At 43.6% G+C, this 17,872-nt stretch overlaps 7 protein-coding genes across 7 annotated transcripts; 3 read left to right on the top strand and 4 right to left on the bottom strand.

The window, feature by feature from the left end:
* Positions 1 to 70: 70 nt before the first annotated feature.
* On the bottom strand, positions 71 to 2,230 carry EAF01_005656 (uncharacterized protein; the record flags this gene model as incomplete). Its single annotated transcript, XM_038913910.1, has 6 exons — positions 71 to 202; positions 263 to 427; positions 487 to 1,355; positions 1,470 to 1,587; positions 1,726 to 1,937; positions 2,122 to 2,230. 6 exons carry the CDS (start codon positions 2,228 to 2,230, stop codon positions 71 to 73), a joined length of 1,605 nt encoding a protein of 534 aa, XP_038770359.1.
* Positions 2,231 to 3,011: 781 nt separating this feature from the next.
* EAF01_005655 (uncharacterized protein) lies at positions 3,012 to 4,194 on the bottom strand (the record flags this gene model as incomplete). The annotated part of the gene is made up of 2 exons (XM_038913909.1): positions 3,012 to 3,235; positions 3,291 to 4,194. The coding sequence occupies 2 exons, from the start codon at positions 4,192 to 4,194 to the stop codon at positions 3,012 to 3,014; spliced, it is 1,128 nt and encodes a 375-aa protein (XP_038770358.1).
* Positions 4,195 to 6,739: 2,545 nt separating this feature from the next.
* On the top strand, positions 6,740 to 7,450 carry EAF01_005654 (uncharacterized protein; the record flags this gene model as incomplete). Its single annotated transcript, XM_038913908.1, has 1 exon — positions 6,740 to 7,450. The coding sequence occupies one exon, from the start codon at positions 6,740 to 6,742 to the stop codon at positions 7,448 to 7,450; it is 711 nt and encodes a 236-aa protein (XP_038770357.1).
* A 1,575-nt stretch (positions 7,451 to 9,025) lies between these two features.
* EAF01_005653 (uncharacterized protein) lies at positions 9,026 to 10,464 on the bottom strand (the record flags this gene model as incomplete). Its single annotated transcript, XM_038913907.1, has 2 exons — positions 9,026 to 10,319; positions 10,430 to 10,464. The coding sequence occupies 2 exons, from the start codon at positions 10,462 to 10,464 to the stop codon at positions 9,026 to 9,028; spliced, it is 1,329 nt and encodes a 442-aa protein (XP_038770356.1).
* Positions 10,465 to 10,746: 282 nt separating this feature from the next.
* On the top strand, positions 10,747 to 12,205 carry EAF01_005652 (uncharacterized protein; the record flags this gene model as incomplete). The annotated part of the gene is made up of 3 exons (XM_038913906.1): positions 10,747 to 11,746; positions 11,811 to 11,918; positions 11,975 to 12,205. Exons 1-3 carry the CDS (start codon positions 10,859 to 10,861, stop codon positions 12,203 to 12,205), a joined length of 1,227 nt encoding a protein of 408 aa, XP_038770355.1. The 5' UTR covers positions 10,747 to 10,858.
* Positions 12,206 to 13,028: 823 nt separating this feature from the next.
* On the top strand, positions 13,029 to 14,032 carry EAF01_005651 (uncharacterized protein; the record flags this gene model as incomplete). The annotated part of the gene is made up of 3 exons (XM_038913905.1): positions 13,029 to 13,194; positions 13,285 to 13,818; positions 13,905 to 14,032. 3 exons carry the CDS (start codon positions 13,029 to 13,031, stop codon positions 14,030 to 14,032), a joined length of 828 nt encoding a protein of 275 aa, XP_038770354.1.
* Positions 14,033 to 15,286: 1,254 nt separating this feature from the next.
* EAF01_005650 (uncharacterized protein) lies at positions 15,287 to 16,723 on the bottom strand (the record flags this gene model as incomplete). The annotated part of the gene is made up of 1 exon (XM_038913904.1): positions 15,287 to 16,723. One exon carries the CDS (start codon positions 16,721 to 16,723, stop codon positions 15,287 to 15,289), a length of 1,437 nt encoding a protein of 478 aa, XP_038770353.1.
* Between the last annotated feature and the right edge of the window lie 1,149 nt (positions 16,724 to 17,872).

The following is a 17,872-nucleotide window of genomic DNA, read 5'->3' as shown; positions in this document are numbered from 1 at the left end:
ATCCCATTTATGAAAGTGTGTGTCCAAATGGAAACATTGTAATGGGCTTCCTAAGCTATTCCCATTTCCATCAATGCAGTCCGTTGAAACACGGTAACCACTCATTTAGTGCTTTTGTGAAAAGGTCAAAACCAGCTTCGAAAGGCGAGGGTTGATCTTCAATCTCAATATAGAATGAGGATAAGAGATCCGAGATGTGCACCTGAAGAGACAGTTAGTAACAATTGTGGGCAATGTAATTTCTGTGATAAGGCAGACTTACCTGAGCCGGGTACACTTGTCCGAAAACTTCCCCGTTCGGAGGGGGTATGTTACATGTAGGTATTGTCTTTGTAGACTTCCTAATGACCGCATTTGGATTGATCTCGAGATCTGCCTGGACTCCAAGTGTTCGCCATGGATCCATTTCACCATTCGAAAACATGACCTATTAGAAATCTAAGTACGACCATACCACTATACCATGATTGAGTTCTTATCACTTACATTGGACGGTGCCATCTTCCAGCCGCCATATTTATCATTGATTGCGCTGACATTGGGTAACTGAGGTGCATATGGAAAAGTATCCGCGCAAATATTTGACTCTTCGCTCGAAATGTTGTCAAAACGAGATATCAAGTTGAATGGGTTTGTAGTGTTGGAGCTTTGGAGGAAGCCAAATTCGCTACAATATTGCCATTTCCAGCTTACGCCATCTCCAAGTGAAGATGGTGGTAATGAAAAGCCCGACCCTTGGTCTGAATAGTCATCGGCCATCTTTCGATAGATAGCTGATATATATGCAAAAAATGCGGTCGAAGCATTGTATGTGGCAGCAATACCGATTCTTGTAGATGTAGAGCTATGGCTGGTTTGAATCCAATCCCTGAAGGCCTCAACCTCGTTTGCCGACGCACTGTGAGGAAAGAGAACAGAAGCCGATGGATCGTATTGTTCGAGGTAGTTGCAGAAAGATAACAATGCAGAGTCAAAACCATAAAGCTGGAAGTTATGGCTAGTGTGCTGGAAAGGTGTCGCAAGTATCTGGGAAGCTTCCCATAGAGTCATATCAGTTGGCGAAAGCGGAAAGTTATCTACTGAGTGGAGACCTTTGTTGATAGCTGGATTGGCCCGACCAGTCATGTAGATCTCTTGTCGAAGCAACAAGACTTCATCCCGGCTGCCATACTGAAATACCTTATCAGCGTAGTCGACAGCAATATGCACGTCTTTTGAGCAATTGTCCGTCATAGCCTGCTGAATTGGGTTGAAATAGACCGACATATCAACCTGTGCTTGCACTGGTGCCGAGGATGCCCAGCTAGCAAACCATATCTCTGGATTGCGTTGCCGAGCGATTGCAGCTCTGATACCTATAGGTCATAAGGATTTACATCAGTAAATTTCGATCGACATCCGTCTGGATGTCGCATATCGAGAAGCTAAAGGGCAGGCGCTTAGATAGGTCAACTGATCAGTAGACTCACCTGGATAACTTCCACCAATAAAGATCCATGGCGTATTACTTGGGGATAACATCAGCCAGTATTTACGAAGTGTAGATGGCTGGAAATTTCGTGCGAAATAGACAGTATCTTCGAGTGCCTACATAACGGTTGGTTTAGTTCATATAGCGCGTTGGGTCAGACTTTCTTGGATTGAAAGACAAACAATGCAATTCGAGATCGAGACAGTACTAGTTTCTGCACCAGGACCCATGTAGTTAGGTGCCATCTCACGTACCTGTTCAGTCGTAAGATACTTGTAGGCATCAAACCCGGCTAAAGCAACTCCAGTCTTATTTTCAAGCTCAAATGGAAGACTTGCACCATAAAAGCGGTGCTCCCAAAGTATGGCAAGTCCATTGTATTTCTGTGCCAGTGCCATCAAAGCGGAGCGACCCATCGCTTCCTCCAACAGCATAGACACCATGAACTCGGAGATACCATGCTCGCCTGATAGTGAAACACAATGGTCAGCCTCATGGTCTACAGTGAGTGGAAGTTATGGCATAGAAGTACTCAGAGGCATGTACAACCAGCTATTTGTGACGTTATGTTTCTAAGAAATCTATCCCAGGACCCACGCATAGAATTCCGGCAAAGCTCAAATGTAAAGAGAACCAAAGAAATGATTTACCTGTATCGAAGAAAAACACTGGACCTCCTGGCCGATAGAAGGTATCATTGAGCCAATAGCAATTCCTAAAGGTGCGGTTGTCCGAGCTGTTGAAGTGGTCGATTTGCATGTCCAAACCCAATGAGCATGAGGGTTTGGGAATAGAAAATTTATCTTTGTTGACTATTTTTGGAAAAGGATACCACCGAACAATCGTCATCGTCTTTAGTGCCCATTCAGGTGCAGTAGTAACAAAAGGTGAAAGTAAAAGGCCTAGACACAGGCATAATGGGATCATGACTCCACAACGTGACATTTCTTCCTGATTTCGGACTAGAGATGGGATTTCTAATCCGGATCGGTCTAAGTGTGCCAGTGGTAGTCAAGAAATGGAGTGTAAAGACCAGCTTGTGCTGTAGCAAGACTATAAGCAACAAAATCGCTCTTGACTTTTTACTTGGGTAATTTATCTATAGACCTTATATATTTTTATAAATACCTGAGGATAAAACCCGAAATCTTGAACTTAATGGGGGGAGATTGTAAATCAGCTGTAGATCCATGGACAGTAAGCTATTAGAAGAAGCAGTTACAATAAGCCCAACAGCTTATAATCTTGCGTTAATCGCTCGTAATGTATTATTGCTGCATGACTATTTATCGAAGTTTGAAAAAACACTATTAATGAAATTCTAATACATACACATAGTCATTTGCAAAATTGTAAGTAGAAGTTACACAACAATCAGAACTATGGCCTTTATTTGAATTTTGAAGCGTTCTTAGAGGTTGCAAGAGTTAAGAACTAAGAGCAGAGTATGACACGCTTCCTGATAGGACTTTCAGGAGTTAAAACGCTTTTCTCGTAAGCATGTGAATGTACTGAATCGATATCGGACCGTTCAGACAGTTCAATACTTGTAGCACATGATATCGGAATCAGTGCGTAGTAACTGCTCGACGGTGATACTTGGCAATAGTCCTCCTATATCTACTTTATCACTCCGCGAGGCATCTTGGTTTGATCCTCCCCACCCAACACCGTGAAACTCGTAAAATCGTGTCTCCGGATTCCTTGATTGCCATATCCACCACAATCGATCAAGCTGCATGTGTGCCAAAAACCATATCGGATCTGGATTTGTAGTTAGCGTATAATTTTGAACAAGGCCAATCTAAGTACTGCATACCATTCGTCACACTTGTTCTCATCCATTCTCCTTGAATAACATAGGGCATGGATTTATGTGTATCCTTCTCCAGCCAGAATGTGAAATTCTGATAGTCTTGTCGTGCCAACACAGCTTCCACGGCTGCTGGTGAAATTTTACTCATAGCAAGTTCCAGCGTCTCGCCAGTACGGAATGCTCTTGAAAGACAGTGTTGTTGAATATCGCGATCATAGTAAAGAGGCCTCAGCTCTGTAAAAGGGCCATCTGTTACACAATGTCCTCTGCCGACGCTTGCTGCTGCTGAGGTATTTCCACTGCCGCCAAATCCTGTGTGGGGATCCCAAAGTGGTGAAGAATGAAAGTCAGTCCAATCAAGCGTCCAATCCCAGTATGGCATGCTGCCTGTATAATTGCATTGTTTTCGCAAGATTTTCTCGTACGATAGAATGAAATACCGATGCCATGGGAAGAAACCGGCGGTGTCAAGTGTCTCATCGCCCTTGTGAGTATGCACCCATGCGAAATCATCGTAGAGCGTATGGGGGAGATTGAGTATCGATGGTTGAGTGGGGAGGCATTGGACTGCTGAGATATAGGCGTCTTTTTCGAGGTGGCTGAGACTTCGCCATTCACGCCTAGTATCCTGTGTGACGCATGAAGACGTTGTACCATGTCCTGTTGTATAGGGACGGCGGATCGATGGGCTACTATGAAAGCCACTAATAAAACCAAACATGAAGCAGATGCAGACAACAAGAGCCACGATATAGTATCGAAAGTTTAGGATTTTGCTCAAATTTACGTGCCTTCCACTGGATGGCTTTTCAGAAGCATGGTCCAGGTCAGAATCTAAACGTGAAGCCTGAGACTCATTGCTGGAGCCTGGGATTGGCAAGTATTCTCTCCGCTTCGGCATTGACATGTCTATTAACGCATTTGCTTCAATCAGGTTTTCTTCTCAATAAGACGAATATTATAAAATTGGGAATCGAGAACCCAGGCTTTCTTAGCGGTGTGGAGAGAATTCCAGTCTCAAACCTCTTTTGGTAACTTATAGTAAGCCAGCCCGGAAAAATAGTCAGGTGAACAAGTAGCATACTAATGCTTTGGGGATAGGATCGAGTATTAGGTTGTGAACAGTCAGAAAATAATAATGCAATGATTGACCAACCAAAGCAAAGCAAACAATTGTATGCTTTGAGCATTTTAGAAAAAGTGGGTACATATCAAGTAACCTTCAAATCTTCCAATGAGCATAAAGCACAAGGTCTCAATACTACGCTGCAGAATTCGTCGAGAGAAATTCACAGCAAAGTAAAAGTATTATAGCGTGACTAAGCACTATCTTAGATGGTGTGCCTACCCTACACCCGATTTCATAACGTCTGTCCAAAACGTGATTTTTTGATCTAATGATTCTAGCTAAAATCGATTATTTTATAAAATTATTTTATATATAGCTCAATAACTGTGACGATCCGGCCTTAAGCCTTAATTAGTCACATGACTCACCCTGCCCGGCAGAGTAAATCATTTCGCGTATTCTTGGTCCTATCCTGGTCCTATCGAATAGGACCTATAAAGCTTGTTATTCTCTAGTTACGATAATTGATTCATCTTATCACTATGCCTTGACTCCGTTGTCGTCGCAACAAGAATCTATCAAATTTATATAATAGATCCTAGATTATTAGATTCTTAATAGCTTTAATCAATTGAATCAATGGTTGTTGAATAATATGAATTTGAATGTATCAATTGAGGTGAAAGTGATCCACTCGGTGATGAATCATATTATAGTAAACGTTAGTAAAACAAGAGCGTGAGCTTTTCTATATCCCGACCCCCTGCACGTGTCACGTGAGACAATTCTATAACAATTTCGTTTGGGGTGAGTTTTTATCTCACTTTCAGACCCTCTTCGTCGATAAAACGTTTATAATATTGAGGTTATTCATGTTCATCTTTTTAATGATATTGATGATATTTTGGGTTGCTTACTAATGATTGAAATTTTTCGGACCAATCAGAATCGAGAGGGGACGTTTATCTACGGTGAACCTTCGGGATACCCCTGCCTCGAAATTAAGGCCACCGTGCGGTCTGAGGATGAGATAAGTGAGTTTGTGATCACGTACTACTTACAAGTCCACTCTCACATGGAGACCACTCTCACGTGTGGTGGTCCGTGCAGTATTTGATCGAACGCAGTGAGCTTTGGGGGTTTGGGGGCAACAGCTACTCTGGTGATCGTGGACGAATGAATACAAAACGCTGCTCAAGTTGTGCCCGCGCGCTGCCCGTCACTTCTTTTCTCAAAGATGCATCGGCCGCCTCGAACAGTCGAGTCTTTGCAACCTGTCTTTCCTGCCGGAAGAAGGGTACGCGTGCTGATAGAAAGAGGAAGGCTTCACACCAATTGGGACCGGAATCGGTGATGAATACAGAAGCTTCTTTTTCTCCTTGGGTCCCGACACCTGCCATACCTCCTGCACCTTCCCTGTTTGTACCGCCACCTGCAAACCCACTACCCCCCCCCCCCCCCCCCCCTCCCGGCTTTCTTCCCGCTCAACAATGGCAGTGGATTCAAGATTTTAATACTGAGATGGCTGGGATACAGATGGAGATGTGTCATCGGTGCAGGGAGCGGTGGTTTGCGATGGATCTCAAACACGGTACGTGCCACGCGTGCTCCCTGCGGGACAAGCCGAGCCAGCGCCCGTACCTGATGTCGGCCGAGAATGAGATGGACCCAGGAGATATGCCGGTGGATCTACCTGAGCTGACGCAGGTCGAGGAGATGATCATCGCCCGGTCGCACGTCCAGATGATGATCCACCGCTATCGCGGCCACCAGTTCAGCGGCAGTTCCGGTCCGACTTTCGGGTCCGCAAAGGGCGGGTGATCACCTGGCTCCGGTTCTTGAAAGTGCACCACCCTGATTACCAGCACGTGACGATCTCCTCGGACCGCATCGACAGCCTGCCGACGGATGAGGATGTCTCGGCATCCTTTCCCTTTGAGCATTTCAAACATAGTGAAAGTGGCATATCAGTAGATAGAGAGTTGGATTATACAGTTCGATCAAATCAATTACTACAAGACTCGAACGAAGTGAGGCTGGGGGTTTGGGGGTACCCCTATAGAAGAAAAGAAAAGGGTGGATGGTCACACAACATTTGACAAATCGAAAGGAGGCATAAAAAGTCACAATATGACTATCTTTATAAAAAATAGAAATGCTTAAGCTTCACCACCAGGAAATATTCTATTTTCGGCCCTTCATTAAAAGCGAAGCTTTTTCTATATGAAATCAACCCCCTGTACGCGAGCAGGGGGGGAGCTATTTGGGGTGCGTTTGGAATCACGTGCACAAAAAAACCACACTCACGTGTAGTAGGTCTGTGCGGTGATGGTCTGGTCAGCTTTGTATTGTAGACGCGTCAATATCCAGTTTTGTAACAGGAATGGCTACGAAATGTTGCTCAAGTTGTGCCCACATGCTCCCGATCCCTTCTTATCAACTCCCGCCTGTAGGAGGGCGACCAATCTACTCCTTACCAGGTGCCAATATCGATGCTCTTAAGGGGCACAACCTGTACCGAGCGTTCGATCGAACAATCCGTCTGGTGCAGGTCATGCGGCTACAAGGGGGAGACGAGCTGTCTACGAAATTCCGGTCCGCCTTTAGTGAGTTACGAGAGGGAAGACTCTTTCGGGAGGGCTGGGATCTCTTATGTACGCGTGTGGCTAACCAGCTCCCTCCAGCTGAGGTTGCTACTTTTGAATCAGCCTTACGGCTGTACTTTACAACTGCAGAGGTCCGGGAAAAGAACTTTGAGTGCTTATCCACTATGAGTCAGCCTGTAAAGGTGATGAAGGCTGTACATCAGGGCCGGAACGCTCAAAAAGCAACGGACGAGGAGGCTGATAACCTCTCCTCTGACCTCTATCTTTGCATCGGTGCCAGGGTTATGCTTACGGCCAATTTATGGACCGAAGCTGGATTAGTAAACGGATCTATGGGGACGGTTCATGATATTGCGTGGGTGACGGGGCAGGATATTTCTCAGATGCCTTCCTTTTTACTGATCAAGTTCGATGAGTACATTGAACCAGAGTTTCCGGGTGGTGGGCGTGGTATAGTACCCATCTTTCCGACCACGCGTCAGTTTTAATTTCAAGGGGCAGCCTGTTCACGCATCCAGTTCCCTTTGCGGCTGGCTTTTGCAATTACAGTTCATAAAAGCCAAGGACTGACTCTTTCCAGGGTAGTTTTGAACCTAAATCAACGGGAGCACTGCGTAGGGCTATCGTGTGTTGCTACCTCTCGGGTAAAGCACTTGCATGGGTTATTATTTGAGGGCCCTTTTGGTTTGGAGCGTTTCTCGTCCAAAACATCGGCGACTTCTCGGGATAGGGAACTTGATTACATGTTTAGAAGTGCTCAAGTACTTTGAATAAGGTATGTATTAAAGAAGCGATTAAGTAGTTGTGGACGGTGTAGAATTTTAGTTAGGCTAAATGCATATATACAAGCATGGTCGAACGAAGATGATCGAACGGAGTGAGGATCGGGGGTTTGGGGGCTGGCCCTTATAGAAACAAATAGACATGGATAGATTAGAAATAAATAGATCAAATACAAAAGCTTCGCTTTTATCACTGAAAACATCTATATTTGCGGCTCTTTATTTTTATAACGAAATTGTGACGATTCGGTCCCTTTCGGGTTCCCTTCTTAGTCACCTAGCTTTTAGGATCTTATCCTAGCACGTGATCCTCTTCTTTTATATAGCTCAGGGACTTTAGTTCTTTCTCCTTTCTTCTTCTCTTCCCTCCTTAGCTTTAGATTCTAAAGTAGAATTGAATCCTTTTCGTGACAGCTCTTCACAACAATATATTATACTGGATATTCCAATTTCCAATACAGTTGGAATGGACGATAATCGATTATCATCTTCCCAAAAAAATAACGGAATCCTATTTTCGGGTTCTGAATTATTTTGGGAGTGAGAAAATATTTTGAAAAAAAACCTGTATTACGGAAATGAAGATATAATATGTTCGTTTACGGAAAACGGTTTACAAAAAACGATTTCAAAAGCGGCGGTTATCAAGACTACATATATTCGTTATCTGAATTTAAGAATCAAAAACAGGGCTTGTGGTTAACTCTCTGCTCCCACCACCTCTCATCCACCAAATGTTGAGTTGCTGGGGGTTTGACGAGAGTATTTTTTAGCATGATTTTCTAGCTTAAGCGAATTTTTTTTTCTTCGGGGTTTTTTATGTGGGGAGGTAGGAAGGTAGGGAGGGAGGGATCCACAGTTTAGAAAGGAGGATACAGGGATCTTTTAGGATGTGTTTACATATTATTGATTCGTAGGGGGGTTTTTTTTTTGAATTGTAGTATACGATTTGATGTGTGTGGTTGAGATGCTTGAAGTTATGAGGAATTAAGGTTATTTTGGCGAAATGCATGATCACTCGGTTGGGTTTTCGCCTAGTGTAGTTAAGGCGGCTATTATTCAGGGGCGTTGGTCTTTCTGGATGTAGCTGATGATTATATGATCGTAAGTAATGTTATGCATTCATAGGAGTTTAATGAGAGTGGAAATTCAAATCTATATTTTCATCGTCTTTCGATGTTTAAGATGATCAGAGGACACAACGCCAAATTTGATGAGACTAGCCTATTTAAGGCTCTTATTGTACCCAAACTATTTACAATTTACACTTCAAAGCGTGAGTTAATTTGTTCCATTTAAAACCTCTCCATCAACACCACCTACAACTCCTTTATCCTGTATTTCCATTTTCTCCTTTGCAGCTTCACCACCTACTACTGTAAATTTTGCAGGTAGAATATTTTTGAGGGGTGGTAATAGACTCCTTGAAGTTTGACGAGCTTGTTGTGCCATTAATGCATCGATGACTGTGAGAGCTGCCATTGCCTCTACGATAGGTACTGCACGAGGAACAACGCATGGATCATGACGACCCTTGGCTTCGAGAATACCGGAACCACTACCGTCATAAGTGGCAGTTTGTTGGGCTTGACCGATGGTGGCTGCTGGTTTGAAAGCTACACGGAAATAGATGGGTGCACCATTTGTGATACCTCCTTGAATACCAGCAGAATTGTTTGTCTTGGTTGTTAATCTAGGACGAGGAATTCCATTCTTTGATGCACCAGTCTCAAGAGGTGGTACTTCAGTAGCAAGAATAAATGGATCATTGTGTTTGGAACCTGGGACTTCACAGCCACCGAATCCGGATCCGATTTCGAAACCTTTGGAGGCTGGGATACTGAGCATAGCATGAGCGAGCATTGCTTCCATTTTATCGAAACAAGGTTCACCAAGACCGGATGGAACATTGCGGATCACACAAGTAACAGTTCCTCCAATGCTGTCTTGTTTATCTCTATATTCTGCGATGATTTCGGCCATTTTTTCGGATGCTTTGGCATCAGGGCAGCGGACTGGGACGAATTCGTCGACACGTTCCCGTGTAACGTCTTGTATAAGTGAGAGGAAAGCGGGGTTTGTGGAGGGACTTGGGTGTTCGACGGTTGGTGGGAACATATGGGTACTGCCAACGGAAGAGACAAATGCGACAATCTCAATTCCATGTGCGAGTCTTAGATATTTTTCAGCAATTGCACTTGCTGCAACTCTACCAATTGTTTCTCTTGCGCTACTTCTTCCACCACCACTGCTAGCCTTGACACCGTACTTCTCCAGATATGTCCAATCCGCATGAGAAGGACGAGGGTAAAGGTCCATTGTTTTGTTTCCATAATCGTGTGGTCGTTGATCTTGATTACGAACAATCATTCCAATAGGTGTGCCAAGGGTAATTCCGAATTCTGTTCCAGATTGGATCTCGACTTTGTCTTTTTCATCGCGGGGAGTGGTGAGGGCGGATTGGCCTGGACGACGACGAGTCATTTGAGGTTGAATATCTGCTTCTGTGAGCTCCATTCCTGGTGGAACTCCATCGACTATGCATCCTACAGAGCGACAATGCGACTCTCCGTAGCTATGAGAAGGAAGAGAAGTTAGTACTTTGCAGGTGATTTTGGAATGGAGGGGTAACTTTGCGTGGAGTTGGTGATGATGGGTCAATTGAATCGAGTGGTTTGTACATACGTAGTAACTTTGAAATATTGACCAAATGTAGACATTTTGAGAAGAAGTATGAGGAATATGGAATGGAATAAAGTAGAAAAGGGTATCACCACGAGTCTATATGTAAATAAAAATAAAAAAATGAAAATGAATTGATGACTCTTTCTTTCTTTCTTTCTTGTCTTGACTTTTTCCGAGCCCGGACCCGATTCGTCGGACTGATGTGGGATGATGTGAGATGGGAAAAGAAATTCCCTGCTCATCGAGAGCAACTGGTTATTATGGTGGAGGGAATGTGGTGATATCCCGAAGAATACCCTGGTCAATTCACTAGGAAAAATCTGGAAATGTCAAATCTATCTGAACCATCTCACCATCTCCGAATTTTGTATGAAGAAGTCCACAAACTCAACGTCCGGAGAGTGATATTGGGTACGTGGGTATTTCCAAATGTACCAAAAATCAATCATTCCTTCGACAGGATTAATGCGACAATTCACATTACGTGGCAGAAGCACGATAAGCAAAGACTTTGTTCGAAGAAATGTTTCCACTCATAGTAGTGTATCAATAGGGAAATTCGTCCAAGAAGCTACCAATCCAACCAACAAATCCCAAATATACATATCACGAACACACGATCCATTCATTAACTTATCCATCGAACATTATCTTCTACAAAAGACCCCCGCAGATTCCACCGTCTTATTTCTCTATACCAATGAACGCAGTATTGTTATTGGACGAAATCAAAACCCTTGGAATGAAGTAAATCTTGGTCTACTCGCACAATCCCCAATTGGAGATGTAGCATTGGTTCGACGACGTTCGGGTGGAGGAACTGTCTTTCACGATCTTGGAAATGTCAATTACTGTGTCATTTGCCCTACGTCGCGTTTCGATCGCGATAAGCATGCCGAGATGGTAGTGAGAGCTCTGCATAAACTTGGTGTTGATCGGGCTATGGTTAATGCTCGACATGATATAGTGTTGAAGCCAACGAATGTGGGTACAGGCGGGTTTAAAGTATTCAAGGTATCAGGCTCGGCCTATAAGTTAACAAAGGAAAGATCTCTTCACCACGGTACTTGTTTACTAAACTCTCCTAATATTGCAAACATTGGCAAATTCTTGAGGTCCCCTGCAATGAGATTCATCACTGCTCGTGGTGTGGAAAGTGTTAGTTCTTCAGTTACAAATGTCAAGATCCAAAATAAGGCATTCGAACAAGCAGTAGTAGAGGAGTTCAGTGAGATGTATGGTCCTAAAGAACCAATACTCTTACAGGAGGATGTCAGCGAAGTTCCAGAGATATCTCAAGGTTTGGAAGAGCTTACTGTACGTGTTTAGACCCCTTCCCTTCTCCACCTCGAAGAACCTTAAGCTGACAATTTGAATACAGTCTTCAGATTGGATATTCTCACAAACTCCCCAATTCTTGTTTTCGGCAGATGCATCAATAAAAAATAAAAACATACAGCTTCCGCTTCCCAGAAATTTGCCACCAGATGTGAGTGTAGCACGGGAAATTGAAACATGGTCAACATAACTGATGCAGAGATACAGTTCAAGGCCAACTTCACGGCTCGAAATGGGGTCATTATCGAGGCTGATGTAGAATATAAAGAAAATGGCGAAACGGTCCAAATAGGGAAGGATCTAGTGAACAAGAAGATACATGAAATCGAATGGAACACGTTCCCTAGTAGTTTTGCTAAGGAACCTTTGAAATGGTTCAGCAGATTATTCTCCCACAAATTTGTGTATTGGAGAAAGCAACGGAAAAGGGATGCTTGAATCTTCCCAGTAGAAAGCTTAATGCGCCTCTGGACTCCAACGTTAGTGTCGTCACACATAACGTTAGACTTCGGTTCCATGAACAAACGTTTCTTTTGCATGTTCAATGTACTAAATAGATACCCAATGACAAGTGTCCCTTTTCATCATAGCCGCATTGACACTTTGTTGATATTTTGAAACAACAAATCTTCACCAATTGAGGTTTATCAAAGCGGGAGATTTGCAACCTGATTGTTTCGCGTAATTTCACCCATGTTTCTTAAATCAAGATAACCCCATAATACTTGCAAGGCATACTGAAAGGAGATCAATGTGCAGTCGCGTTACAAACCTCGCAAACATAACGTTAGAGAAATCGGTATAGTATGGAAGCCTGCAAGAAGGTCTGAAAGGTCTGCGAGTTCGATAATCTAGCCGTATTGGGCCTGATTCCAAAAATAACAGACTCGCCAGCGAGACAGGATGATTATTGCATTCCTAAGCATGATGTGTTCCAATACATGGGCTCGAGAGCTTTCAAATGATCACAACCAACCCAATTATCCATCTGTTCTCGAGTTCAAGTCAATAGTCCATGATTTCTTGTCATCCGAAACATGGATTGGCTTCATGTAAGTGGGATAATGAATTTGATTTAGTGCGCGAAGTACCGAATGCTCATATAAGTATTGAAAGTCGCTCACGAGCATTCTTTTCTTCTTACTCTAACACTCATAATATCTTCTTTCACTCCTTCTATACATTTCAACTTCCCGGCAGGTCCGTTTAATATTATATTCTATTTCATCTAGACAGGTTCTATATTTTTTTTCTAACAATTATGCAATATTCAACACTTTTTGTCTCTTTCCTTTTCTCTACTGCTGTGGCAGCTCAGGGTTATAATGGAACCCTTACCGAGACACAGACATGCAAAGAGATGTTGAAGTTAAACGCCTTGGTTCAATTGGCCAGCAATCAAACCAAGGTCGATGCTATTACCGGAAGTACGTTATACTTTGAGATTCTCTGAATTTCATCAACCTTCTCAGCTCTCTATAGATCAATCCCAAAACAGTCAGACTAATATCTTCCAGATAACGCAACAAGAGCTGCTTCTCTCCAGGCTAAAGCTTCCGCCGCTTCTGTGAAACTCACAGAGCTTCAAAGCAACACTACCCTCATGGCCGACTGTGCTGTCATCGATTCAGCAATCATGACCAATTCAACATGCAACCAACAATTTCTCCTCCAAAAATTCGTCGACTTCGCCGCCAACCAAACACTCGTTACCGCCACCGTCAACAACGACATGACCAAAGTCGCAGAAATCGAACTCAAAGCCTCGGATGCCGCGGAAAAACTTCAAACCTTACAATCAAATGCTACTTTACAAGCAGCGTGTCCTGCAGTCTTCATGGCTGATGAATGTAAAATGGTCGTTGCCCTTCAGAAAATCGCGAATCTGGGAATGGATGATGAGAAGTTGAATAAGATTGCGAAGGGCAATTCGACAAAGGAGGATAATATTAAGGCGGCCGCTAGTGTCGCCGGTATGCAGGTTATGATGTTGGAGGCGAATGCGACGCTCATGGCGGAGTGTCAGAGTATGGGGATTGAGGTTTCGAATGGTGAGTTTTTTCTTCTTCTTCAAGGTTTTGGGCAGAGAAAGGGGGGTGAAATGAGATGAGTGAAGACTAATTCTGGAATACAATAGCTGCGACCGAAAAATCGACTTCTTCTTCTTCTTCTTCTTCAACCGCTGAATCGACCGCGAGTATTAATAAGATGAGTCTTACGGCACTCTTTATGGGGGGTTTGGCTTTAGGCATGGCTATGTTGTAGAGTTTCTGAGAGGGGATTGGCGATGGGGGATTGGGGATTGGAGAGAAGGATGGTGTTTTTAGAGTAAATATTTAGAATGGAATGGAATTGGAAATGGATAGAATATAATTTACATTCGTTTTATTTTTTATTGTGGAGTTTCACTTTGAAGTTTGATGAGGAGATGCGGTTTTGGAGGGCTGACTTTTGAGTGGGGTTGGTGAGGTGGTGTGTTAATGGTGTTGATGGGTTGTGGTGATGTTGATGTTGGTTGGGGATGAAGGCATGGATATATGTGTTTTGCTATTATCTTGATTCAGGGAATTGCGCGTTGGGTTTGTGGTTTTTGGCTTGGGTTCTTGACTTGGAGTTTGGGGTTTGAGTTGATGTTTATATATGATGATTGATTGATGGGTTATATATACGTATACTCTATTCTATTTGCTGTATAATTTCTCCTACATACTGGGTAGATGCCTCGAGTAACTTATTAATATTTCTAATATCAATAAACTCAAGTAGCCAGAAGGGATCTAGACAATTCCAGCTAGTACTGATACCACCGAATAATACCCATAATGTTGTAAAAGAGCAAGTTTGCTTCATGTGAGTAATGATGTGTTACCTGGGGTAGTGTTAGTGAATGCGAATATTGCTGGACGAGGGGGCGGGCTTACCTTTTTGTAGAAGGATAAGGATAAGAATGATGATAAAAGTAGTCATAATAAGATACTCTATGTGTGGATGATTGATGAGGAGAGCGAAGGAGAAAGAGGTGAGATGAGATGAGATGTTCTATACTAGTTTTGTTTGCTGTGTTCGCTAGAAATACTTGATGCAATTATTGCGCAAATCACAACGACGAATGCTGAAAGAAAACGGACGAACCCATCTTCAGGATCATACAGATCTTCGAACACAAGCTCATCTCCAAGTTTCCTCGATTCGCTATCGTTGTGGCGATTGAGATGAGCATTATGACATGGCAGTGATGTCTCATGTATCATCATTCATCCGCTGCCATCAGGCCCAGATTGTTTCTTGATTCTGGATATATTTACAAACTTAGTCGCGGGCCAAAGGAGGTCGTCTATAATAAAAGGCCCCGCTTCCCCCGATGCAGCAAATATAAGGACATTGATTGCAGAACATGCGGCATTATCTCCATAATTCAGTAAAACTTCTCTTGACGCCCTGTGTGAGTCCAAAAACAAACAAACGTGAACTCCGCATTGTACCAGTATCGACCAACGTGTAATTGTGTAAACATAAATTTCAATGGCGCATGTCCAATTGATCCATAGAAATTTGCCTGAGAACCACTGCAAGTCTTCCAAACGCTTTCCGTACATTGATTGGTCTCATGACACCGTGGCCTGGAATAATTCCAGGTCTGCCGTCCAACTCGCTCCGAAGCACATCCTTTTGTCTCGCAGATAGCAATCCAGTTCCGCTCATCCCAACAACCGAATTGAGGCCGAGAGCTTGCTCGATACCCTCCATTATATGTGCAATGAGATCGCAGAAGACCATTCCTTGTATGCATGGTTCTGACACAGGCAAGTTGCCGAAAGCGAGGCCTGGGAGTTGTACAACGGGGTTTGTGGTAATTTGCGCAATGCGTGTATTCATGAGCTCAACGTTTAGCTCGCAGAGTGTAATGAGTTGAGTGAAAATACTTGTGATGATTAGAGCAAGAGGTGCAAACAATATTTCTGGAGCGGGGGAGGAACTCGATGGAGAAAACGATGTTGGGTTACGGGGTTTCCCTAAGTATGCTTTCGGTGATACTGTTAATGATTCCAGCAAATTTGTCTCTGTTGTTTGCGTAGAACACGACATATCGCGAGCCGTCCGGCTACTGACAATCCGTCTCAAGATAAGTTTTAAGTCTTGGGATGTCTTTAATAGGAACTGAGCCAGCGTAAGGTTTTCAATGAACAATGGGCCCTTTTCATAAACAATGCCGTTGAAATCCAATGCTCCTCTATTCGCTTCCACAGCAACCATACGGGTGTGCAAGTCGAGGTTGATTTTGGAAAGCTCAGCCATGGCATCTGAAGTGGTGATAGGTCGTACTAGAGGTGCGCGCAGCCTCTCTGGAATATTCTCTTCGGCGCCATGATTGCTAGTAGCAGGCGATGAGGCCCTCGAGGGGGGTGTATTAAGCGGGGAAGCAGATGATGATGCACTGCTGAAGGTTGAATCGCTGTTGGATAAGAAGAAATTGCGATCGAGGTCATTGGAAGTATCCCATGTAAGGAAGTTTTGATCAAAAGAGTTTATATCAACAGCTGGCCATACATGTGCTCCGGAATAAGTTTCATTATCTGTTGGAACGAGTGCAGCCATTGAAGTGTCCATCGGAAAGTCTATGCCCCAATTCTGGTGGATTCCTTCCTTATTCGAAGGAGTTTCATGAGATGTGGTAGGATTTGCGACATGATTGTGTACCTTGGTTGGTGTAGCTCGCTGATTACTTGGGGTTGAGCCTAGATTCTTCCGGTGTTTATGTGCCTCAGCATCTGCAGTTGCAGCTCGTCGCGGTCTTCCGACTCTTTTTTGTTGTCCAACAATGCAATCTAGGCTGAGAAGCGTGCACCGCACACATTTGGAATCGTTTGAATATAAACGTTGACATCTTGCCTTAATTCTTCTGCAGCCCTCACACGAGAATCGTCTTTGAGATGGATGAACCGCTGCACCGCCCATGTTAACTTTTCCGTATATCAATGGATGTCCAGAATACGTACAGTCAACAGAGTACTTAGTAAATGCTACAAGCAGATGCACAAAACCCCTGGGTCACGCCTCTTTAAACCCTCCGCGGAGAGTTTTCTGTACGTCCGTATCGATTAGTAATCAACTAGGTTCATGTTTGGGAGCAGCCGACTATGGTTTTATCTTTGGCCCCGTACCCCGCCAAAACTTTATTACTAATCTTTCTATAGAACTGTAAGGTTACATAAACCTTAATTTTAAGATTGATTTTGTGTGGCTTTCCAAGTTGTTGCTCGCGATCGGGTCTCCGTCTCCGACTTGATTGCTCGAGTTGTGATTGTGCCACCAGCTTCAATGTTTACCACAACCACCTCTTTGCCAAGCTTAATCTTACATCCTACGCACGCGACTTTGGTTACTGATACGATCGGCTGCTCGTAAAGCTACCCTCTGAGGTGGACATGGTAAGCTAGTGCCTTCTCGGTGGTAATGCCGGAGGAAGATTTCAAGCATGTACTATATCCTAAGGTTACCAAATGATAGATCTGTGATAGATCTGATGGATCTGTGATGGATCTCCTCCTTCAAAAGATATAGTTCCATGCTGAGTGGCTTGCAAGCTTGTCTATGGTAGTCAGAGACCAAGCCTGAATATGATGTGGCACAACATCAGCGCCCTTTCTCATTGCCCGAGTGTGGTCAATAATAGAATACAGTGCATGGTTCCCGCATGGCAAATTCCAGGGGGGATCTGTACCTGAATGTTCACAAACTGCATGACATATTCAATTATCTACGGATTGCGATCTCTCGTCTCATGTGTACGTACCTACTCTGTGTATATGGTTTACCATTCTCCGATAGGTTCACAAGATAGATATTAAATCTTATGTGACAGGAAATATTGTCTGCCCTCACTTTGTCAGATCTTTTGTGGGCTAATGGGTTCTGATCTTCCTACCAGGGAGGGCTCACTTCTCCCCCCAAAGTGCCTCTCATATTTGTTTGCATCATGAATAGCAAGGACGGAGAATTGCAGACTTAATCCTCAAGAGGCGAAAATCTGCTACAGGGTAAGAATAGGCCCACCTGGCAGCTCGGTAGCATACCTTCAAGTCGACCCCTTTGTCTATCACGACC

The sequence above is a fragment of the Botrytis porri genome, assembly GCF_014898465.1.
Source record: "Botrytis porri strain MUCL 3234 chromosome Unknown BPOR_007, whole genome shotgun sequence".
In the NCBI taxonomy this organism is placed as follows: domain Eukaryota; kingdom Fungi; phylum Ascomycota; class Leotiomycetes; order Helotiales; family Sclerotiniaceae; genus Botrytis; species Botrytis porri.
This window is presented reverse-complemented; position numbering and strand designations above follow the sequence as displayed.